This window comes from Diabrotica undecimpunctata, chromosome 9 (genome assembly GCF_040954645.1).
Source record: "Diabrotica undecimpunctata isolate CICGRU chromosome 9, icDiaUnde3, whole genome shotgun sequence".
NCBI classification, from domain to species: domain Eukaryota; kingdom Metazoa; phylum Arthropoda; class Insecta; order Coleoptera; family Chrysomelidae; genus Diabrotica; species Diabrotica undecimpunctata.
This window is the reverse complement of record NC_092811.1, coordinates 66,556,745-66,578,924: the sequence shown is the minus strand read 5'-3', so window position 1 is coordinate 66,578,924 and position 22,180 is coordinate 66,556,745. Positions and strand designations below refer to the sequence as shown.

The window sequence follows — 22,180 nt, the reverse complement described above, 5'->3', positions numbered from 1 at the left end:
CTCTATTTTCAGTTTGAATTTGAGCAATTTGTTCATTCTCAGGTAGTCTAATTTTATTATTTTCAATTGAATTTTCATCAAAAATTATATTCCGTGCATGGATTATTTTTCTTTCTTTTGGATTCCATAGTCTGTAGCCATTATCTGAATAACCCACCATAATCAGTTTTTTACTATGAGGATCAAGCTTAGATTTCCTATTTTCTTTAGGAATTAAATTATAAGCATTACAACCAAATAATTTTATCTTTTCCATATTTGGCTTTTCACCATACCAAATTTCAGCAGGTGTTTTATTATCAGGTAAAGTTCTAGTTTCTGTTCTATTAATTAAGTATGCTGCTACTCTTACAGCTTCACCCCACATGCTTTTATCTAAGTTTGAATCAAAAATTAAACATCTTGCTTTTTCCATAATGGTTCTGTTAAAACGTTCAGAAACACCATTCTGTTCTGGATTCCTAGGTACTGTATACTGAATTTTAATTCCATTATTTGAACATAATCTTTTAAAAGCTTTTGATGAGTATTCACCTCCATTATCACACCTAATCCGTTCAATTTTTACATTAAATTTAGCAGTGACCATATCAATATATTCTTTAAATTTATCTATTACTTCAGATTTTCTCTCAATTAAATAACATATACAAAAATGTGAATAATGGTCTATAAATGTAACAAAATAATTTTTATTATCATGAGTTATTGGATCTATAGGGCCACACACATCTGTTGATACAACTTCTAAAATTCTTTTTGCTTTTCTTTCAGCGTCAATGCTGTGAAAAGGTAATCGTGATTGTTTTCCTTTTAAACAGATTTCACATATACCAGATATGGGATACTTTGCAGAGTGACCCATTTTCCTATGCATTAGCACATTACGTTCAACAGTTGTAATTTGTGCTTCTGGTAGATGTCTACATCTTAATTTAACAATATATAAGTTATTTATTAACTCACCAGTTATCACAGCATGATCTCCTTTCATTATGTTGACTTGTTTATCTTTGAACACAATTTGAAGACCTGCTTCTTCCATTTTCTTCACAGACATTAAATTATATGAAAGTTGATTACATACCCATACATTCTTCATCTCAATTAGGTTACCATTTACTGCTTCTAGATTCAAATCACCTTGTTTTATTGCCTCCAATGATTGACCCTTCTTTGCTACATTTATATTATACATTACTTCCTGGATATTATCTAAAAACATTTCAACATCCTTTGTAACTAAGTGATTTGTAGCACCACTGTCTATTATGAAATTTATTTCACCAGATTCTGAATTGCTAACTAAGGTGGTTTCCTCTGCTGTCAAAAATGTTACCTTTTCACCATTTTCTGCTGGGAATGCCCTATTTCCATTTTTATTTTTCCAACACTGATAGCGCTTGTGTCCCATTTTTCCACAGTTATGACATTTAAATTGAAATGGTTTATTATTTCTCACATTACCATTACTTGTTCCAGCTTTATTCTTCCATTTATTCCATGGCTGTTTATTTGCTACAAATGTAACATCAGGGTTTGTTTCATGGTCATTTTTATTGTGCCTTGCCTCTTCCATTAGTAGCTTGTTTTTAACAAACTCTAATGTAACTTTAGTTTCATCTTGACAAAACATAATATCAATTGCTGTAGTAACTGCTTGATATGCTTCAGGCATTGCAGAGAGTAACTGTGATATAACTTCACCATCTTGTACTTGACCTCCTGCACTTTTAAGTTCATACACAGTTTGATTGAATTCTGTTAAAAACATATTTAAAGACCCTGTTGTATATTTCAATGACCTTAGTTTCTGCTGAAGTTGAACTTGTGTCGAAATTCCCTTCTTTTGGTAAGTATTTTCCAATGTACCTATAATCTCTTTTGCTGAGGTATTTGATTTAATCATTTCCAGTACATTATCATGCAAACATTGCACAATTAGATTCCGGGCTTTCACATCGTTTTTCTTATATACTTTTCGAGAGACATCATCTGCAGGTTCATCTTGAGATAGTACAGCTAAGACACCAGCCTGTTCCAGTAACAATTTAACTCTGAATAACCAGTTGGAGAAATTATTTCCATCAAACGGTTTGATGTTTACAACATTTGTTTCCGCCATTTTTGTCGTTGAGTTCCGTACCACGTTCTCCGTAAACACTTTTGTTTTCTGATTACCACTATGCAAGCTTCTTGAATTTCCACAACTCTGGGACCATAACCTTTAGGGATGCGTGATGGAAAAAGTCTTGCTTATAGATGGAAATAGTAAAAGATACGTTGACAAAAAAATAAACGTTTTATTCTAACATAACCTGTTTACATAATCCCTCAATTCTACTTGTTGACATTCACACTTGTGTCACTGACAGGTAATGCCAACACTTAACATAAAAATGTACAATATAGAATTGTAATACCAACATAAAGTGACTAAAATTAAAAATAAACAACATAAAAATGTCGATTTTTTTGTCCCTTATAAACAACATTTTAAAACACGTATTGCTATCAGTTTTACGATTTTTTTTTTGATAAGAAGTAAGTGTCTGTATCAACAATTATAGTACAAGCAAATTTATATGGTCATGAAATTTCTGTTATTGGTATTGTCAAATTATTAAAAAAATATACTTAGACTTTTGCGTTGTATATATATATATATATATATATATATATATATATATATATATATATATATATATATATATATATATATATATATATATATATATTGTAGCGTTATAACTGCTACATTGCCTGCTTTCTTTCTTATGTTAATATATTTCGTTAATTCTATTCTCCAATTTCCATATCTTCTGTCATAATTCATATTCTTCTATATCCTCCATTGTATCTCTTATTTTTCTATATATTTTCTCAGATATAGATTGTATCAGAATTATGTCGTTACTTAATTGATTCATTATTCTCTTTTCATTTTTACTGGTATTTGGTATAAAAACCAGTTGGCGTCCAAATCTATCTTCTTTACACATATATATATTTCAGTATCTACCTTTCCTATTTTCTTAATAATCATCATTTTTATCTTTTACTCAAGTTTCTAAAGAATGAATTTTATTTTCATCTCTATTTCTGTTACTTTGGAACGAGAGGTGCCATCTTTATTCTCTGTTTAGTTTAATGCTATAAAAAAAAGTGACATATAGTGACATAGTGACAGTAGTAGATAATAAAAATAGTTGAAATACAAAAATAGTATGTACGTTAATTCATATTAAAAATAACCAATTATTACTGGCCGTGCCGGCTAGCGTTCATGACGTCATCACGGGGCGTGACCGGAGCGCGGACGGTGCTTGTGACGTCAGGGGTCAAAGGTCAAAGTGGGGTGAAATGGCTACCTTTCTACTTTGACTTTGTCATAGTGACAAAGACTCCTTTTTGTTGACATTTCCCCCTTCCCGTTCGATACAAAAGTCGATATAATGGCTTTTATTTCTAAAAATGTCGATTTTCTTCATGACTTTAGTATAATAACCAATTGTTGTGTCGTCTCCTGAATTAGGAGGTAAGAGTTTAATATATTTTATCGGTTTCCTGATTCTACCTGTTGTATAAAAATCTTTTATAATTTTAACTTTGAAAATTCTAATCTCATTATTTATGATTGTCATATGTAAGTAGGTACATATTTTTGTGGATATTTCTTGTGTTTTTTTATTTCTTATAATAAAAAATTAGCGATAAGAAATATATAGTTTCTTTAATATACATAGTATGTAAAAATTTTACGAATATTTTTACAGTTTTAAATATTGAATTTAAATCCTTAATAATATCTTCTGTTTCTAAATTCTAAATTATCTAACTTTTCAATAAATATATCTTGTCATTTTATCATATGTCGATAAGAAATATATAGTTTCTTTAATATACATAGTATGTAAAAATTTTACGAATATTTTTACAGTTTTAAATATTGAATTTAAATCCTTAATAATATCTTCTGTTTCTAAATTCTAAATTATCTAACTTTTCAATAAATATATCTTGTCATTTTTACCGAATCCGCTTTGTAATTAATATTAGAATATTTCAGTAGTAAAAAGTAATTACCATTTGCTTAAAAAGATTATATATCCTTACTTTTACTTATTTGCTACATAAATAAGAATTGTTTCTCGACTTGCTTGGGTGAATAATGATAAAATTTTGTTAAATTTGATTGGTCACCTATTCATCCCCCAAGCAAGGTCTCTCATTTTGGTTTCACCATTTTCTGAAGCAAGGTGTGTTTTTCTTCATTTTAGTCAACCTCCGGGATACATTTCTCAGGTGCGGGTCAATTTATATTAACATCCAGAAGACCAACCGGCCTGAGAATGTCACTATCATTCCAATAGGAGAGTTGACTCCAGGGCAAGAAAATCCACAACTAACAACATGGCTTGCTAACAACCATAGCAGAAAAGACCAGGATAAAACCTAGGATTTGGTGACAAGCATTTTTCCTTAATATAATGTAACACTGTAGCAAGAAGTCAAATAATTTTTATTTAAATTCAATATATTTAAACATGTATTTTTCTCTCATTTTTTTAAATAATTTAATAAACATGTGTTAATTTAATTGTGTATTGTTTCTTCTTTTTACTTGTTTGCGTGTGTTGCTCCAGAGTAGGCCATATTCACGTCCTGAGTGAGCTAGCCAGGGAGTGTTTCGTATAACGTCTAATGTAGCAATTTTGCAATTGATACATTAGGGGTTATGACGTTAAAAATTGGTCCCAACGGGAAACGATTTGTCGCTCCAACGTTGTTAGTGATGTTAGTCAGGTTGTAGCAGCAAACTAAGGTTGGCGGTTACAAGTTGACAACAGCAGCTCAACGTTGGGATGTTACAAATTGAGCCTCGAAGGGTTACAAATTGGCACCCAATGAATGTTACAAATTGGTGCCTAACGTTACAAATTGGCGCACCAACGTAATATACTCTGAGTAATGCATACATTCTTGTATTTAGTTGAAACAATACTTTTATATTTTCTTGCTATTATTATCTTTAACATTTTTCTTCCTATTTTGAGTAGTAAATTTATTAAATTTCAGTAAAAATATCTATTTTCTATCTTACTTACTTTTTTATACTTATTTTTTTATCTAGTTTTTACTGATAGTTTTTTTTGATCACCAACCTTTTTTGTCTGCTGGTTATCATTAACCTTGACAAGTCCATGTGTTGTTGGGTAGTGTTAAAACTTAATTAAATATAAAATAGTAGTTTTATATTATTTTCGTAAATTTAATTATCTTTATCTTTAAAGTTGATTTGGTTACTTGTTGGTTTACATAAATTATTGTTTTTTAAATAATCTTACAAAATGGCTACCATCAACCCTAAGCATTTGAAAACTGATGAGTTAACCTATGAGTTAATTATTAGAGATCTTGAGGTTCCTTCTACTGTCGATGAGAAAAGAAGAGTCCTTAGTGGAATTTTGTCTCAGGAAGCATCAGACAGAAGCTTCTCTGAAACAGTTGTCCCTCTTGAATTTGAGCAAGACCATAATCAGGCCTTGGCTACTCTTGCTGATTTATCTAGTATCATCGATGAATTTTCTGGTAGTAAGTCTGATTATAGGTACAAATGTATTTGTTCTCGTTTAACTCATTTGTCTGGCCGTGTATCTCGTCTGAAGACCACTTCTTCAACGCAGGAAACACTCAAAAGACAGTTACGGAGTAAATTATTGTCAATTGAGGGTGTGCTTGTGGAAAAACTTAATCTTCCTTCAGAATCTACTCCAGTTAGGGTAGAATCACATACTGCATCTTCAGTAGTGAAGTCTGTGCCCATTTATAAATGGGGAATTCAAAAGTTTTCCGGCAAACAGCCTTTGATTCCTTTTCTTGAACAAATTGAGACGCTTAAAATCTCCAGGAATTGTTCTAATGATGACCTGTTTCTTTCTGCAGGAGATCTGTTTGATGGCAATGCTTTCACTTGGTGGCATAATCATCTTCTTAAAAAGACATTTCAGTCATGGTCTGACTTAGTTGCCGCTTTAAAGGAAACTTATCTTCCGGCAGATTATGAGAGGAATTTGTGGGAACAAATTCGTTCTACAAGGCAATCTTTTCGAGAACCTGTATCTACATTTATCTCTAATTTTGAAGCTCTTTTCTTCCGTTTACCTTCTGCCGTTTCAGAGAAAGATAAAGTATCTGAAATTAGACGTGGTCTTTTGCCAGACTACATCAAAGCTTTGGCTTTGCACGATATAGACACTGTATCTGATCTTACCTCTTACTGTAAAAGAATTGAGTCTGCGTTATCTATACCCCACTTTAATAATAATAATAAGAAATTTTCATATGAAACAAATTCACTTGATGAAATTTGTTGGAATTGCAACAAACGAGGTCATGTGTATCCTGAGTGCAGGTACCAGAAAAATAAATTTTGTTATGGTTGCGGTTTTAAGAACGTTATTAAGGCACATTGCCCCAAATGTTCAAAAAACGAAGCGCGAGGTTGTTCGATAGCGGACAGGAATCAACCTCATTGCAGTCAAACGTCTGCATCAAATCTTAAAGGCAAGAACATACCAGGAAAAAATTTGAAGAAAACTTCAAACAAAGGACAAGCAGAGTAACATTTCAACTACTACCTATTATTAAAACGCGAGCTGAAACTTCTGATTCTAATTGTGATTTTGATCCTTTACCTATAGACAAAACTCCCATAGATACAACGCACAATGTTTCTTTAAATCCTGCGAATATTTCTTTTCCGTTGATTTCAACGTCTGATACTTTATGTAGAACTAATCCTCTTCTCGATATTCGTACACAGGATAATCGACCATATATTTCAATAAATATTGGCAGTGAAACAATATCTGCACTTGTAGACTCTGGTAGTAATGTCTCTATTATTGGCTCTCCAGCCTTATTTCTTCTTAAGAAGCTGAATTTGCATCTTCACTATGATATTTCAGTACAGCTAACTACTGCTGATGGTAATGTCCAAAGTACCTTAGGTTATGTGTTTTTACCTGTTACCTTATCTGGTAGCACACAAAAGTTAAAAGTTTTAGTGGTTCCTTCTATCTCACATAAAATGATTTTAGGTATGGATTTTATGAAATTGTTTAGAATTTCTTTGGATTTCACAAATTTTTCGTATAGTACAGCTAAACTGTCAACTTGTGTTGTTAATACTATAGTAAGTTCAGAGAATTTATCCACCCATCAGCTTTCACAACTACATTCGGTAGTCAAACTGTTTAAGGAAATAGGCCCAACAGATTCTATTGGTAGAACCCACTTGTATACTCACCATATAGACACTGGTGATGCGAAACCAATTAGGCAAAGACAATATCCTCTTTCGCCTGCTATGCAGAAAATTCTCAACGAAGGAGTTGATGAGATGCTTAAGTTGGAAGTCATCGAACCATTAACAACCAGTACACCTTGGTTGTCTCCTTTGTGGTTGGTTCCGAAGAAAGATAGTTCCTATAGAGTTTGTTTTGATGGTCGAAAACTTAATTCGATAACAGTTCCTGATAGTTACCCCATGCCTTTAATAGATTCAATCATATCTAAAGTAAGAGATGCTAAATTTATTTCGTCAATCGATTTAAAACAAGCTTTTTATCAGATACCTTTGGATGATCAATCCAAATTAAAGACTGCATTTACAGTTCAAAATAGAGGTTTGTTCTGTTTTAATGTATTACCTTTTGGCTTAAATAATAGTGCACAAGCTATGTGCAGAGTTATGGATTCAGTTATAGGTCCTTTACTGGAGCCTTATGTTTTCTATTATCTTGATGATATTATTGTTGTTACTCCTGACTTTGATTGTCATATCAAAATTCTTAAAATGTTGTTTAAGAGACTTAAATATGCAAATCTTACAGTCAATTTTGAAAAGTGTCAGTTTTGTAGACCTTCTCTTAAATTTCTTGGTTTTGTTGTAGATCAACAAGGGTTAAGAACTGACCCAGCTAAAGTAGAAGCTATTTTGGAATATCCAGTTCCAAAAACTACTACTCAAATTCGTAGACTTATCGGATTGATAGGTTATTACCGTCGATTTTTGAATAATTTTGCATCCATTTGTACTCCCATTTCTGATTTACTCAAGGGTAAAAAGAAAGGACAGTCTATTGTTTGGACTCCAGAAGCTAACTTAGCCTTCAGTCAGATTAAACAGGCACTAACATCTGCTCCTGTTCTTGCTAGTCCAGACTTTGACAAGCATTTTTATCTTGCTTGTGATGCAAGTGACACTGGTGTTGGGGGCGTATTATTTCAAAAAGAAGATGGTTTAGAGCATCCTATAGCTTTCTTTAGTAAAACTCTCTCTAAAGCTCAACGTAAGTACACTACTACTGAGAAAGAACTGCTGGCTATTTTATTATCTATTGAAAAATTTAGGTGTTATATTGAAGGAAGTGAAAACTTCACTGTGATTACTGATCACTCATCCTTACAGTGGTTATATTCCATGAAAAACCCTTCTCCTAGAATTGCCAGATGGATAATGAAACTATCCTGTCACAAGTTCACTGTCATTCACCGTAGTGGTTCTTTAAATGTTGTGGCTGATTCCCTTTCTAGAATACCTGAACAAAATCCTGAAATTTCTCTTTTAGATTTATCTAATCTTAAAACAGATACTTGGTATGATAATATGGTACAAAAAGTACAAAATAATCCAGATCAATTTCCTGCTTTTAAAGTTCATGGTAATGTTCTTTACAAGCATATCTTTTCAAGGAATAAGTTTTCAGATCCCTCCCCAGAATGGAAAATTTTCGTTCCGTCTCCTCACAGAAAAGATATTTTGAAACTCTTTCATGATGATCCTACAGCTGCTCACCTAGGAGTATATAAAACGCTCTCTAGAATCACGGAATTGTATTACTGGCCTAGAATGAGACTTTATGTCGCAAACTATATCAGTAAGTGCAAAATCTGTGCTGCTAGTAAACCAGGAAATGTACCTCCTGCTGGTTTAATGGGAAAGTACAGAGATATTAATTTTCCATTTCAGTTTTTATCTGCTGACTTATTAGGCCCTTATCCTAGATCTAAAAATGGAAATCGTTTCCTTTTAGTTGTTGTCGACTGGTTCACGAAATTTATTTTTGTCCATCCAATGGCAAATGCTACCTCTACAGCTATTGTTAAATTTATTGAAAATCAAGTTTTTCTTATCTTTGGGGTACCACAAATTTTCGCAATTGATAATGGGAAACAGTTCGTTTCCAATGATTTCAAAAATTTAATGAATAAATATAAAGTACAAAAAATTTGGTATAATGCGAGATATTTTCCTCAAATAAATCCTACTGAGAGAGTTAACAAAACTATCGTAACAGCTATTCGTTCTTTTATACATGATAATCATAAAGATTGGGACAAAGAAATCTTTAAGATTGCCCAGGCTATTCGCCTAGCCAAACACGAAGTTACACAATTTAGTCCTTCGTTTCTAACTTTTGCCAGAAATATCCCTTTGGACGGTTCCTTCTTTGGTGCAATAGAAGACAAAGCAAGCAATGTCATTAATATTAATAACAAGCTATTCGACCCAAGACCACTAGAAAATATGTCTTCTATTTTCAAAGAAGTGCAAAAGAGAATACGTCACTCTTATGCGACGAATTCTAGCAGGTATAACCTTCGTAGACGTGATGTCAAATATCACGTTGGTGATAAAGTCTGGAAGAAAAATTTTGTCCTATCAAAAGCTGTCGATGATTTCTCTGCAAAACTAGCGCCAAAATTTGTCCCCTGTATTGTCAATAAAGTTTTGTCTAAATTAGTCTACAATTTAAAGGATCTAGATGGAAATGATCTTGGAAATTTTCATGTCAGGGATATCAAATTAGATGTCACTGATTCTAGTGACGATGAAAATCAGTAATGCATATTAAAAATATATCTTTTGAGTAAAACTTGCAGTTATACTATTATATCTTACCTTTAAGTGTAATTTAAACTTACATATATCTTGTATTGCATATATTTTATATTATCTTCTTATCTCTTTTGTTAAGCTTATACATATTTTTATTACCTGCGTTAACAAATATCTTCGTTATTTATGGACTTTTCAATAAAATATTTAGTTATGAGAACCTTTGCTAGAAAATTTATCTACTACCTTTCACAAGTTTGATTGTTATTTACTTATCTTTATCTTCGTTTAATAACACATTATCTCTTACCTTTGCAAGTTAGCTACTTGTATTACCTTTATGGTGTTATTAAAACTATTGCGGTAATAACTTATGTCTAATTTTCATACCTAGTGCAAGTGTCTTGTTTTTCCGTTGAGTGGGTTCAAATATGAGATTTGTTCGGACAAGCACATAAAAATTGCCTAGGATGATTTATCTTCGCGGGACTTGAGGTCACTGCAGGAAAACTATTAACAAGGGCGTTAATATTTTCCATTTACCCATTAGGGGTGTTGCGTTAGGCATAATTCTTTATCTTTTGGAGTGAAAGTAATCTTATGCATATATCTTCTTTTATAGAAACCTCTGGTGTAAGATTATGAAGCTTTGAAGTTTTTGATTGCATTTGAATTGTCTTTAACATTTTAAATACATACGTCTATATTTATGCAGTTCTAGTTCTATTTCTTTTGTGTAGATCCCTGGATAGTGTTTAGTGTTATAGCAATTTTATATGATATTACCACAACTTATCTTATCTTTGCTTTGTATTTTCCTTTATCATAAGTAAGCCAAATTTTATGCAGTATCTTTAATGTCTTTTGTGTATGACTTACTAGGTATTGTGAAGAATATACTTATCTTTATCTGACAATCAAAATTACTTGTGTTACTTAATTATCTTGATATTTACCTACCTTTAATTTTTGATACTATTTGGTACAAAAATTACTTTATCTTATACTAGCTTAATGTCAATTTGCTGTTTTATTGACTTGCCTTAGTCCATAAATATGCATATGCAATATGCCGAGAATTCATTCTCATTATCTTCTTATCTTTAATAAACAATGTAATTGTTTCCAGACCATACTGTCTATTGAAGTTTAGTCATAATAAGTTTCTCTGATTTAGTTCACAATTATTGCCCTCATCAATGCATAACTACAATGAATTTTCTTTTTCTTGAGTGTTATATTTTAATGAAATTTTTTTTATTGCATTTACAAGGTAGATTTAACCTTATGCATACTACTATTTAGAAATCTGGTGTAGGGTTGTGTCTCTTTGAAATGACAATGGAAAGGTTTTGTTTTTTATACCCTCTTGTATAACTTTGCTCTGTACAGTTTTTCTGTATAGATTACTTTATTATTCTAACAGGTGCATAACGTTTGGATTTAAATCAAAGTATATTTATGACTAATTTTTCTTCTTCAGTTCAACTGAGTATAATTTTGTGCAGTTTTCTTTTCATCTTGTGTAAATTTTATACTTAATAGATGTCTAGATTGGTCTTACTAAATTTTTACTTATTTCTTTTATATTTTGATGTTTACCTTATCTTTCTTAACTGCTTATAATGTTCTACTCATACTATCTCATGCAATATATGCAACTAAAATCTAGATTAGTATTATGATAACTAATATTTGGATTTATATAACTACTGCATTACTGATGATTATGATATCTTATCTTTTATAACTTAATGATTATATGCATATCTAGTGATATTGCTAATATCATAATTACCTTGGTTTAAAATCAACTTCCCTTAAGAACTAACATTCTTGAAAGAATGTCTTTCTAACGATGTTTATCTCCATGAGTGATAAATACATCGTCCCCATATTAGTTGTTTTTGTATGATATTTATGTAATTACATATATATGGGACCGAACTGTGGTGGAGATGTACATTTATACCACTGGATCTTCCTTTAATGGTAAGGTTGTCTTTAGGGTATGGCGTCGGGGGGTTCATAGTACACAGGACTGTCGTCTCTGAGGAGCGCTTTCGAGGTTTAACCATGGATTATGAGCTACTGCGTTCATACCAACATGATTTCAATCGGCCCAGTGTATAATCGATGTACAGTACCAAAGATTGCGGATAACCCTTAACGTAGCTTTTCTCCCTCTTGGTCTACGACCAATTTTAGTGTGACGAATACTATAATTCGTTGGGATAAAATATTATCCTGAGTATTAACTCTAAAGCCTTGTAAGGAATTGCTATAAGGTATAGCATAGGATTATTTACCTTACAATTTTAGTGTGACGAATACTATAATTCGTTGGGGATGAAATAATACCCAGAGTGCTCACTCTAAAGTCATTTAGTGTATATAGTATTACAATACTGTAATACATAGTTTATAATTATGTAGTTAAAATTTTAGTTTAACGGATACTATAATTCGTTGGGTGATAGTCATTTATTTTTTTTTGACTTAGGTTAATATAAGTATATTAATTTTTATATCTTATCACAAGTTAACCATTTTCACTTTATTTTGTTTAAATAATAGTACCTAAACTTACAAGTTATTATACCTATATCTAGGTATCTAGATAACTTTATTATTTGGTAAAGATTACCTTTATTATTATTTTGATGATCATAACATATAATGAGTTTAGTGATGAGAAAAATTTCTCAAGGTACTTTCGAAATTTTTCTACTGGGTGGTGGAAGTGTGTAGCGTTATAACTGCTACATTGCCTGCTTTCTTTCTTATGTTAATATATTTCGTTAATTCTATTCTCCAATTTCCATATCTTCTGTCATAATTCATATTCTTCTATATCCTCCATTGTATCTCTTATTTTTCTATATATTTTCTCAGATATAGATTGTATCAGAATTATGTCGTTACTTAATTGATTCATTATTCTCTTTTCATTTTTACTGGTATTTGGTATAAAAACCAGTTGGCGTCCAAATCTATCTTCTTTACACATATATATATTTCAGTATCTACCTTTCCTATTTTCTTAATAATCATCATTTTTATCTTTTACTCAAGTTTCTAAAGAATGAATTTTATTTTCATCTCTATTTCTGTTACTTTGGAACGAGAGGTGCCATCTTTATTCTCTGTTTAGTTTAATGCTAGTGACAAAGACTCCTTTTTGTTGACATTTCCCCCTTCCCGTTCGATACAAAAGTCGATATAATGGCTTTTATTTCTAAAAATGTCGATTTTCTTCATGACTTTAGTATAATAACCAATTGTTGTGTCGTCTCCTGAATTAGGAGGTAAGAGTTTAATATATTTTATCGGTTTCCTGATTCTACCTGTTGTATAAAAATCTTTTATAATTTTAACTTTGAAAATTCTAATCTCATTATTTATGATTGTCATATGTAAGTAGGTACATATTTTTGTGGATATTTCTTGTGTTTTTTTATTTCTTATAATAAAAAATTAGCGATAAGAAATATATAGTTTCTTTAATATACATAGTATGTAAAAATTTTACGAATATTTTTACAGTTTTAAATATTGAATTTAAATCCTTAATAATATCTTCTGTTTCTAAATTCTAAATTATCTAACTTTTCAATAAATATATCTTGTCATTTTTACCGAATCCGCTTTGTAATTAATATTAGAATATTTCAGTAGTAAAAAGTAATTACCATTTGCTTAAAAAGATTATATATCCTTACTTTTACTTATTTGCTACATAAATAAGAATTGTTTCTCGACTTGCTTGGGTGAATAATGATAAAATTTTGTTAAATTTGATTGGTCACCTATTCATCCCCCAAGCAAGGTCTCTCATTTTGGTTTCACCATTTTCTGAAGCAAGGTGTGTTTTTCTTCATTTTAGTCAACCTCCGGGATACATTTCTCAGGTGCGGGTCAATTTATATTAACATCCAGAAGACCAACCGGCCTGAGAATGTCACTATCATTCCAATAGGAGAGTTGACTCCAGGGCAAGAAAATCCACAACTAACAACATGGCTTGCTAACAACCATAGCAGAAAAGACCAGGATAAAACCTAGGATTTGGTGACAAGCATTTTTCCTTAATATAATGTAACACTGTAGCAAGAAGTCAAATAATTTTTATTTAAATTCAATATATTTAAACATGTATTTTTCTCTCATTTTTTTAAATAATTTAATAAACATGTGTTAATTTAATTGTGTATTGTTTCTTCTTTTTACTTGTTTGCGTGTGTTGCTCCAGAGTAGGCCATATTCACGTCCTGAGTGAGCTAGCCAGGGAGTGTTTCGTATAACGTCTAATGTAGCAATTTTGCAATTGATGCATTAGGGGTTATGACGTTAAAAATTGGTCCCAACGGGAAACGATTTGTCGCTCCAACGTTGTTAGTGATGTTAGTCAGGTTGTAGCAGCAAACTAAGGTTGGCGGTTACAAGTTGACAACAGCAGCTCAACGTTGGGATGTTACAAATTGAGCCTCGAAGGGTTACAAATTGGCACCCAATGAATGTTCGTTGGAATGTTACAAATTGGTGCCTAACGTTACATATATATATATATATATATATATATATATATATATATATATATATATATATATATATATATATATATATATATATTATAAATTAAGGATCACTCAGAAGAGTGGTGGGTTTTTTCGGTCAAAAGGTGGAGAAAAAAGACAAAGTTGATGGCTACTTCATCTATTTATTGAAGACGTTTCGCTTTCTTAATCAGAAAGCATCATCAGTTCATCTAAAAAGAACAATATGAAAAAACCACACAAGCATGGAAAAGTTGTTACATGTGTTACCTTAAAAAGATATGTAGCAGTTAGTGATATTAAAGTTGTAAAGACACTTAAGTAAATGGACATTATACGATTACGATGTATAAACAATAAATTGAACTAAATAAGTTAACAATTTGTTTAAACTAAGCACAGCAAAAAGAACATGTGGTTTTGTTTTTTTATATAAAAATGTATAAGTAAAAAATCATTGAAAAAGAGAATGAAGAACTAAGAAAATCATAGATGCACTTCCAACAATACAGCAATAGTTATGATTTAATTTTACCTTTAGGTAGCATTATTATATTAATTAATATTGAAATTGAATAATTTAATGTATAATGAAATTACCACTCCTGGCTTCTTGAATGCTGCTGGTAAAATCGTGTTTTATTAGGACAAACACGCCACCAACGTAAAAAGACAGTAAAACCTTGAGGTCATTAATTATGACAGAACAGCAAGGTGAAATACCAACCCTAATAATAGAGAGGTTTATTTAAATGATAAGATGAGTTTGGGTGACAACCTGCTTGTAAGGAACCAATAAATGAAAGGAAAGGTGGTTAATAACACCAAATTTCCCCCATTGATCGGCTAAGAAAAAACAAACAAACAAGTGAGGTCAAACCAAAAACTCATATATAAATCGTTAACGTTGTGGCTGGTTAATCAGCCACAGGTGAAGATCAATTATAATTTCCAACAGCTCAAGGTTCATACACTTGGAGCTGTAAATGAAAAAGGATTCTATGAATCACATCAATTATATAACTGTATTGAACTATTTGATTAAAAACAGTTAATACAAATCTGTGTATATGCAACACGTGCCTAGGTCAAAAGTAATGCAAGATGCATAAGTGTAAGTTAATATAAGTAAGAAATATTTCTTTGTTTTTATTTAAATTATATATATATATATATATATATATATATATATATATATATATATATATATATATATATATATATATATATATATATATATAAATATATATATATATATATATATATATATATATATATATATGTATTTAATTATTTAATAAGGAAATATGGTAAACCTGTACACCTTAAATGACAATGATAAAGTAAATAGCTTATTAAGCCTAATTCTGCAATATTAAAGCATGATATATTTGGCTCAAGTTACTGATGTCTGTTCTTTTATTAAGAGCATTCGGGTGTTTAAGTATTGAACACATTTCCAAAAACTGTCTTGACGAGATTATGTTCTGTGCCAAGAATCTTAACTTCATTAAAGTCTATCTTATGCTTGGTATCAATAGCATGCTGGGCAAGAGCACAAGTATGTTTAGATAAATTGATGTCACTACGATGTGTAGTAAGGCGCCCTTTCAATGATCTCCCAGTCTGACCGATATGACATGAGTCACACTCAGCACAAGATATGTGATAAATGGTATTAACTTGTTCCAGAAGGGACAAGGGTGTTTTAGTTTTTGAAAACAAATTTCTAACTGTTTTACTTGTTGAGCCACCGTCATTAATGATCAATGGCAGCCTCAACAGCTACAAGACGCTCAAGCAGATGATCCATGTATAAGAAGAGTATTGCATTGGATGCGTTGAAGTGAAAGACCTTCTTGGCAAGACATTAGTGCATGTAGTCCAGAAGTCAAGTGTTACTGGAGCCAATGGAATTGCCTAGTGCTAAAAGATGATCTTCTGTATAGAACCTTTGAAAACGATGATGGTACAGAAACTAAGCTTCAGTTGATTGTACCTGATCAATGAGTTCATACTGTACATAATCCTGACAATATTAACCTTTGCTAAAATTATGTACCATGTCACGACAGAGCAGATAAACTTAAAGTTTTTTTATTTTGTCATCAATGAGCCTGCGATGTTTTTTGTGTCATTGTAGTACTAAAAATTGAATATGTTTCATCGTAAATTTTAGTATTTATAATAAGTCAATTATACCGCCTCTTCGCGTATTTGAAAGGTTTAAATGTAAAGGTGGGTATTTTATTCATTATGGCATTACACCGTAATGTTGATGCGGAAAAAAACATAAATGTCTTAAAAAATTGAAAAAAAAATGTGATATTTTATCAAAAATTATTTAAATCAATATTCAATAATTTCAAAAATTCTAACAAAAAATTGCTAATCCTTGTCCGGCAATATCAGTAACCAGTAAAAAAACCTAAAAAACTGCTCTCTAACTTCGGCAAGCTTTGTTGACGAATTGAGATAAACGAGTCTAAAAACACGGTTGTTCCTTGTGTGAGATAATATCAGGTGGGCAACCTAAAATTATAGAATAATATTTACATTGCTTTAAAAGATCTTGGGTTAGATGCAAGACATTAAAACATTGAAAAAGATTACTAATCGTAAAGTGACAGAAGATAAAAAAAAATTAATTATTTAAAGATTAGGTCAATCAAAATAGAAAAGCTAGAACCATTTCGGCTAATGGCACAACCTTATCAAAAAATTTCTATTAAAAGATCTTTTCGAGGTAGAACTGGTAACGAAGAAATCTTTAGCGATTTAATACCACTGTGGCCTAGCGGAAAGCCTATCGCTGAGGCGAAATTACAAAATTTAAAGGAAATGATGCACCTTATTCCTGCCGATGCACTGCCTTTTTATCAAAATTTGCAGGGTGCCAATATAACTGAAGATGTTGAGGGTTACAATGTCACTACTAAAGATTTAGATTTTGAAATGGATGACGTAGATTAACATTAAAATTTATTTAATTAATACGTTGAATAACCATATCCTTAACTTTTCGGTAAATAAAAATAATTTTTCTAACTTTACTTTTATTTTTATTGAATATTGTTGGTATTAATTTCCCACTTTGCAAAATGCAAAAACCTACCAATCCACAAAAATTTCCCGTTTTTCTTTTTAATTTACAATTAAAATATTCAAACATGTAGAAAATACCAAAATAACTATCCACAGTAAAAAAAGTAACAAAGTAATAGCAACATATCCTACACAGTTTTTAAATCAATAAAAACTTGATTATCTCAGTTTGTCACTATTTAGGGTTGGTAGCTTTCTGCATAACTCCATCCAATTGTGCATTTAATTTTTTCACCAAATATACTTATTAATGCATTTTAAATATTAAATCCAAGATAATTCGTGCAATGTGGTCTTATAGCGTATTGTCGAAATTGGAAATACATTCTGTTAATTTTAATAAGTTACTGTTATCTGGTTCATACAATATTTCACTGATTCCTCTTGATGGTAGATTTTGTCATGCTTCTTCTTCTTTAAGTGCCGTCTCCCGATCGGAGGTTGGATATCATCATCACTATCTTTACTCTATCTACTGCTGCTCTGAAGAGTTCCATTGAACTGCATTTAAACAAGTCCCTTAAATTCTTCAACCATGACACTCTCCTTCTTCCTATACTTCTTCCTCTTCTTATCTTTCCCTGTATTATTAGCCTTAGCAGTTCATATCGCTGTCTCCTCATTACGTGTCCCAGATATTGTAACTTTCTTATTTTTATTGTGTTTATTATTTCGCATTCGTTGCCCATTTCTCGCAATACTTCCGTGTTAGTTTTCTTCTATGTCCATGCTATTCTAAGCATCCTCCTGTAACTTGTTTTTTTTTGTTATTATCATGTATTTGGTCTTTTTTATATTCATTTTTAGTCCACATTTTTTACAGAAACTCTTTGTTTTGTTTAGCAGTAATTGGAGTTGTTCAGCAGACCTTGCCATAATCACGGTGTCATCTGCATATCTTATGTTGTTAATAGATCTTTTGGTAATTATTATTCTTTCACTTTGAGATAGTAATGCTTCTTCAAACATGGCTTCACTATATACATTAAATAGTAATGGGGACATAATACATCCCTGCCTAACACCTTTCCTGATTTCAGTTTCTGGACTGGGTTTGTTATCTATTACGATTTGTGCTTTTTGATTCCAGTAAAGGTTTGTTTATTATTCGCAAGTCCCTATTGTCTATGTTTTTGTCTTTAGAATTTGGACTAATTTTTCATGTCTTACTTTGTCAAATGCTTTTTCAAAATCAACGTAACAAACATTGTAGCGTTTGAAAATTCTTTAAAATATATATTCAAATGTATTAAAATCCCCTCGTATTTGCTAAAGAAATCGAAGAATATTTTAGTGTATTTCATTTCCCATTCGTAAGTATTATTAAAACACCGAATTCTTCCAATTCATCTTTACGTCGTTGAAGTTAATGTAAATCATTTTATAGTTTGTTTATATTTCACAAGATGCATATTTTGTCGGTATTCTTTGATCGAAGCCTCTTTTAGAATATTCTGCGTTTCAAAAGTACTCAGTTTATATGTTCTGTTATTTTAAATTATGCGAATGAATTTTAAAAGATAATTGTTAATTCTCGCTAGGATCAATACCAGAGGTAGTCGATTTTAGCTTGGGTCCAAATTTTTCATCAAATTTGTAATGTCCTTTTGTTCTTCGTCCTACGTTATGTAAAATAAGTTTAGTAGCGGTTAATAGTAGCAATTGAATGTGTAATTGCAGTCCAATTCTACCTGTCCCACTTTTTCTTAAGGAGAAAAGTTCCAAGTTTTTCAGTGCTTCTTCAACCTCGCTGTTCCTGTTTTGTTCCTGAAGCAGTTTTTTGATCGTGTCCAGAGAGTTCAACCCCAGAAATTTTAGCAATAATCCCAGAAGTTTCAGTGCAAAATTTTATGTGAAAACCCAGGTAACATTTTGTGCTTAATTTTCAAAGTAAAGTAGACATTTTTTTCGAATAACAATAATTGCTTTTATAACAATTTAAATAATGTAATATGTATTATATATTGTAAATCAAGGGTGTGCTTATATTGTCAATTTATTTGTTCTTTGTCGTCAGTATAAACGTCGACATATGACAGCTAGTCTTAAATTTTCTATGACGTTTGTGTGTTGTTAGCCTAGTTTAAGATATAGGTGCCAGAGTTAGGCAACACAGATGACGGGTGTTAGACATGTCATGTGAAGGTTGCCGAAGCTCGGGCATGGATGTATGTTTTAGGGTTGAGAATAAACTGATGTTTATGTGAAGTAACGATTATTATTTGTAACCCCTCTTCGATAACACGACATGGTGGCAGCTGATGCTTTGTTTTGTTAACATTAAACAAGCAAAGAGTGATCGAACGTGACAGCAGTGCAAATCTTATGCATAACCTATAAATCAGAGGGGACCTATAATCCTTAAAATGGATGCACCTATCCAAATAAATAAAGAAGTGTTTGCGAACATTTCGGCTCCAAGCGAATTTGATTTTACACAGCCCCAGACATGGCACCAATGGAAGAAAAGCATAGAGAGATATATGTCTGTAAGTGGATTTGGACAAAAATCTGACAAGGATAAACTAGACCTATTGTTGTATTTAATGGGAAATGAAGCAGAAGATATTTTACTTCAAAATCGACCAGGGGAGAATGCATCCTTTCAAGATGTAATGCAGATTTTCGACAATCATTTTATTCCCCGAAGAAATACAATCTTTGAGAGATTTCAATTTAATTCAAGGGTACAAAGGCCAGGAGAACCTGTGGGAAACTTTATTTCAAGTCTACATACTCTTGCAGAGCACTGTAGCTATGGAGCTCTTAAAGATGAGTTAATTTGTGACAGGATTGTTATCGGAATAGCTGATAAAAAGGTGAGCGAAAGAATGCAACTAAATGATGGTTTGACACTAGAGAAGGCAATACAAATAGCACGCCAAGATAGTCAAAATAGAATTATGAGACAGGAGCAGTCAGTTAGTGCAGTTAAACAGGACTACAGGGAGCGTAGTGATAAAAGACATCAAGGTAAGAGTTTTGCTAAACAAGAAACAACTCATGAGAAAGTTAAGGAAGGTTACAGATGTCGATACTGTGGTATACCTACATTTAAAAATATGGGGAAATATCCAGCCAAGTTCTCTGAATGCAGATCTTGTTCACGTAGAGGTAATTGGAGTGTGATGTGCAGGAAGAAAGCTGTCAGAGCTGTTAAGTGTTCAAGGTCCACCAGTAGCAGTAGTACAGACGCGAAGGAAGGGATTCAGTAAATCAAGTGGTACATACAGATTCCTTTATTGGACAAGTGTACCTAGACAAGAAGGATCGTTGGTATGTAGACATCTTATTGGATGACAAATTTAAGGTACCTTTTTTTGTGGATACAGGAGCAGATGTTAACTGTTTTCCCTATGAAAAATTACCTCCAGAATATATGGGTAAAATTGTGGCATGTGATGCAATTGGTGCAGTGGACGATCATAAATTGGACACAGTGGGTAAGCTACATATAAAATTTACTTATGACGGTTTTACAAATGATGAAACAATATATTGTATTAGGAAGTTGAGACAACCTATATTAAGCAGAGAGTCAATCATTAGGTTTAATGTTCTAAATTTTTCTAAATGTAAGCGTAAACAGGAAAATCAAATCAGTTGCAGTGTTGTTCATTGTAATCAATCTAAGAGTACTAATATGTTTTCAAAATTTAATTTAGAGTCTGTTGCTAAAACATTTCCTGGTATTTTTAGTGATATAGGTGAATTTAAAATAGAAATGTCAATTAGAATTAAGCCAGATGCTAAACCTTATGTACAGAGCGTTCCCAGAACTGTTCCTTTACCTCTGTTACCAAAATTAAGAATTGAAATTGATAGATTGCTAAAATTAGGGATAATTGAACCCATTGAAGATCCTACTTCTTGGGTCAGCCCAATTGTTTGTGTGGACAAGGGAGATTGTGTACGGCTTTGTGGTGACTATACTAAACTTAATGAAAACGTGTTACGGTCACATTTTCCTATCGGGAAAATATCTCATACACTAGCACAGTTGAAAGGGTCTAAATTCTTCTCAAAATTGGATACCACAAGTGGGTTTTACCAAATAAAATTGAATAAGGAAAGTCAGTTGTTAACAACTTTTATAACACCTTTTGGCAGATTTTTCTTTAAAAGGCTTCCATTTGGTATATCTTGTGCCCCAGAATATTTTACTATGAGATTTTCAAAAATCTTAACTGGCATTGAAGGCTGTGTTGTCCATATAGATGACATTCTTATTCATGCAAGGACAATAGAGGAACATGACAATATTTTGAACACAGTCCTAACAAAACTTCATAAGGAAGGTATTACACTAAATAAAAACAAATGCTCTATAGCAACAAAAACAGCTAAATACTTGGGTCATATGGTATCTGAGCAAGGGATATTAATTGATCCAGATAGGGTTAAAGACTTTAAGTCGGGCCCCTTTACAAACAGATACGTTAGCTAATAAAGAACTAACTGCAGAAACTGCAGCATATGTGCAGTCAATTATTCATAATTTACCAATTAAAGATTATTTTTTGAATTTAATAAAAACAGAACAAGAAAATTAATATATTTGTAAAAAACTAAAAGAATATTCTTTTCTTCTAGGCCTGAAAGATCTAAATTG

At 31.6% G+C, this 22,180-nt stretch overlaps 1 protein-coding gene across 1 annotated transcript; it reads left to right on the top strand.

The window, feature by feature from the left end:
• Positions 1–19,934: 19,934 nt before the first annotated feature.
• LOC140451030 (uncharacterized) lies at positions 19,935–20,783 on the top strand. Its single transcript, XM_072544743.1, has one exon. It carries the CDS (start codon positions 19,935–19,937, stop codon positions 20,781–20,783), a length of 849 nt encoding a protein of 282 aa, XP_072400844.1.
• The last annotated feature ends 1,397 nt before the right edge of the window (positions 20,784–22,180 follow it).

Bases quoted from the DNA above. Each gene is read 5' to 3' on its own strand.
- LOC140451030 (XM_072544743.1), top strand. From the start codon at position 19,935: ATGGATGCACCTATCCAAATAAATAAAGAAGTGTTTGCGAACATTTCG.